General features: G+C 37.1%; 1 protein-coding gene across 1 annotated transcript; it reads left to right on the forward strand.

Moving 5' to 3' along the window:
• Nucleotides 1-439: 439 nt before the first annotated feature.
• LOC121966427 (mucin-3B) lies at nt 440-1,861 on the forward strand (the record flags this gene model as incomplete). Its single annotated transcript, XM_042516522.1, has 6 exons — nt 440-571; nt 772-896; nt 1,021-1,085; nt 1,186-1,388; nt 1,508-1,669; nt 1,788-1,861. Coding segments are annotated over 6 exons (761 nt in total), but the record flags the coding sequence as incomplete, so codon positions are not given.
• Nucleotides 1,862-2,303: the final 442 nt, after the last annotated feature.

Consider the following 2,303-nt stretch of genomic DNA (forward strand, 5'->3'; position numbering starts at 1 on the left):
ATTGAATTCACAGCCTCTGCCTCAACACTAACAACAATAGGAGAAACAAGAACTACCAACACTGATCATTTCACAACAATAAATTCTACCCAAAATACAACAGTCCTTCCAAGTTCACCATCCACATTGCCCCCAACAACTCGTCACTTCTCTGAAACATCTGTTGAACACATATTTAAGTCAACACCAAATACCAGCACAAATCAGTTTCCTTTGACAAGCCAGGAAACATCTACAACAATCATGTCCTCATCAAAAGAGCAACATTCAACACCTATTATGACAATGACACCCACAGTAAATACTGAATCTTTGACATCAAAGGAAATTGTCCTCAAAACCAAAGTTACAACTATCAGTAATGCAACATCTACAATTATTCCCTTTTCAAATACCACTGTCACTTTGTCAACATTATTTACAACTGGTCGTTGTGAAGATTGTAAAACTAACTGTATTGGGGGCAACTGTACATTCAACAACACACTTGGAGAATGTCTGTGCCACTGTCCAGAGTTCTTCCTTGGAGAGAGTTGCTCTTTTGGAAAGAATGACATCCCTGCTGATGTTGGTGAGTTTATTCCCACCCAAACAGAGCTGTGCAAAATATTCTATAAACTGAAGAAAAAAAAATGCAGAGATAATTTATAGAACTTAATAGTATCTTAAAATCAAGTGTGTGTGATTTGGGCACTCAAAGTTCTTATCTCGGTGTTGAATGTAAATGTTTTTGCCTTGTCTATAATGGTTTTGTACATTTGTTTTTTGCAGATACTGAAGCAATACCAACTCGAAAGGCACATTTTACATTGAAAATCAATGTCACTTTTCAGGCGGACTTTAATGACTTAAACTCATCTGAATCATCAAAGTTCATTGAAAAATTTAAACACGAGGTAAATATTTTGTTTTTAGGCAATAATACCAAGACCTGACACTATACTGTTTTGATGTTAATGCTGCATTAAAATGTGTTTATTGTTCTAACTGTAGTAAAATAACATCTGTCATGTTTTGTAGCTTGAAGGCCTGTGCAAAGAAGCAGATCCACAATCCTTTAAAAGAGTACAAGTCATCAATTTATCGTATGTTTTATTAATATTTACTGATAAAACCATTTAAATAACTCTCCACTCAAGTACAAGCTGTTTTCTTTTAATAATGTCTTGATATTTTTCACTGCAGACGAGGAAGTGTTGTTGCAGAGAACCAGGCAGAGTATATTTATTCAAACAACGAAACTCAAATCCAGTTTGTCAACGCTAAGCTTGATGGGGTGTTGACAGATATTTTGACTGATCCCAGAAACCTCATCAATATTTCTCGGGCCTTTAATAATGTAACAGTGCAGTTCAATGAACTCACCTTCGGAACACCTGAGATTAAAAGTAAGTTTAAGCTTGAAACATCTATGACTTCCTGCTATTTTGCAGTCAGTGTGTTTTCATTCAATATGTCAATGTTTCAGTATTTGTTGCATGATACTTTTTTTTTGCTTTGTTTATAGATATCCAAGATATGGAGCGTTTTGTAGACTGCTCTAAGTTTGCTAATTACACTGCTAAAATTATTAATGGTCAATGGCAGTGTGTTGGACCTTGCAAAACAAACCCTGATTACTGCCATCAACATGGAGAATGTCACAATGACATTGAGAAAGGCCCAATATGTTGGTAAGGAAAGACATTTGTTTTCATCAAAGTTGCAAAGAGCTTGATTTTTCCTTCTGTTTTGCCCATAATTTTGAAATTACTAATGGAATTCTGTTGTGTGGCCTTTAACTCCAGGTGCCATGAGCAATATCATGGCCCACAGTGTGAACTCGCTCATCACAGTCCAAGCACAACTGAACGCCCCTTGACCAGCCAGGCAAAATCCACAACAGGGATGTCTTCATCGGCGGCACAACAATCGACACCTGCCACGGCAATGACATCAACATCAATAACTGAATTTCCAAACCCAACACTAACAACAAATGGGGAAACCAGAACTATCAACACTGATCATTCCTCAAAAACAACTAATTCTACCCCAAATTCATCGACAAATCAACATTTGGCAACTCCTACTTTGGCAACAAGCACACCTTTAACAGAAATCACAGGCTCTGTGTCAACACTCACAACAAATAGAGTAACAAGAGATACCAACTCTGATCATTCCTCAGCAACGACTAATTCTACCCCAAATTCCGAGGTCTCTCCAAGTTCACCATCTACGTTGCCTACAATAACTACACACTTCACAGAAACTTCTACTGAAAAGAGAAATAAAACATCACCAGCAAGTACAGGCACAAC

Source organism: Plectropomus leopardus, unplaced genomic scaffold (genome assembly GCF_008729295.1).
Source record: "Plectropomus leopardus isolate mb unplaced genomic scaffold, YSFRI_Pleo_2.0 unplaced_scaffold24515, whole genome shotgun sequence".
Classification (NCBI taxonomy): domain Eukaryota; kingdom Metazoa; phylum Chordata; class Actinopteri; order Perciformes; family Serranidae; genus Plectropomus; species Plectropomus leopardus.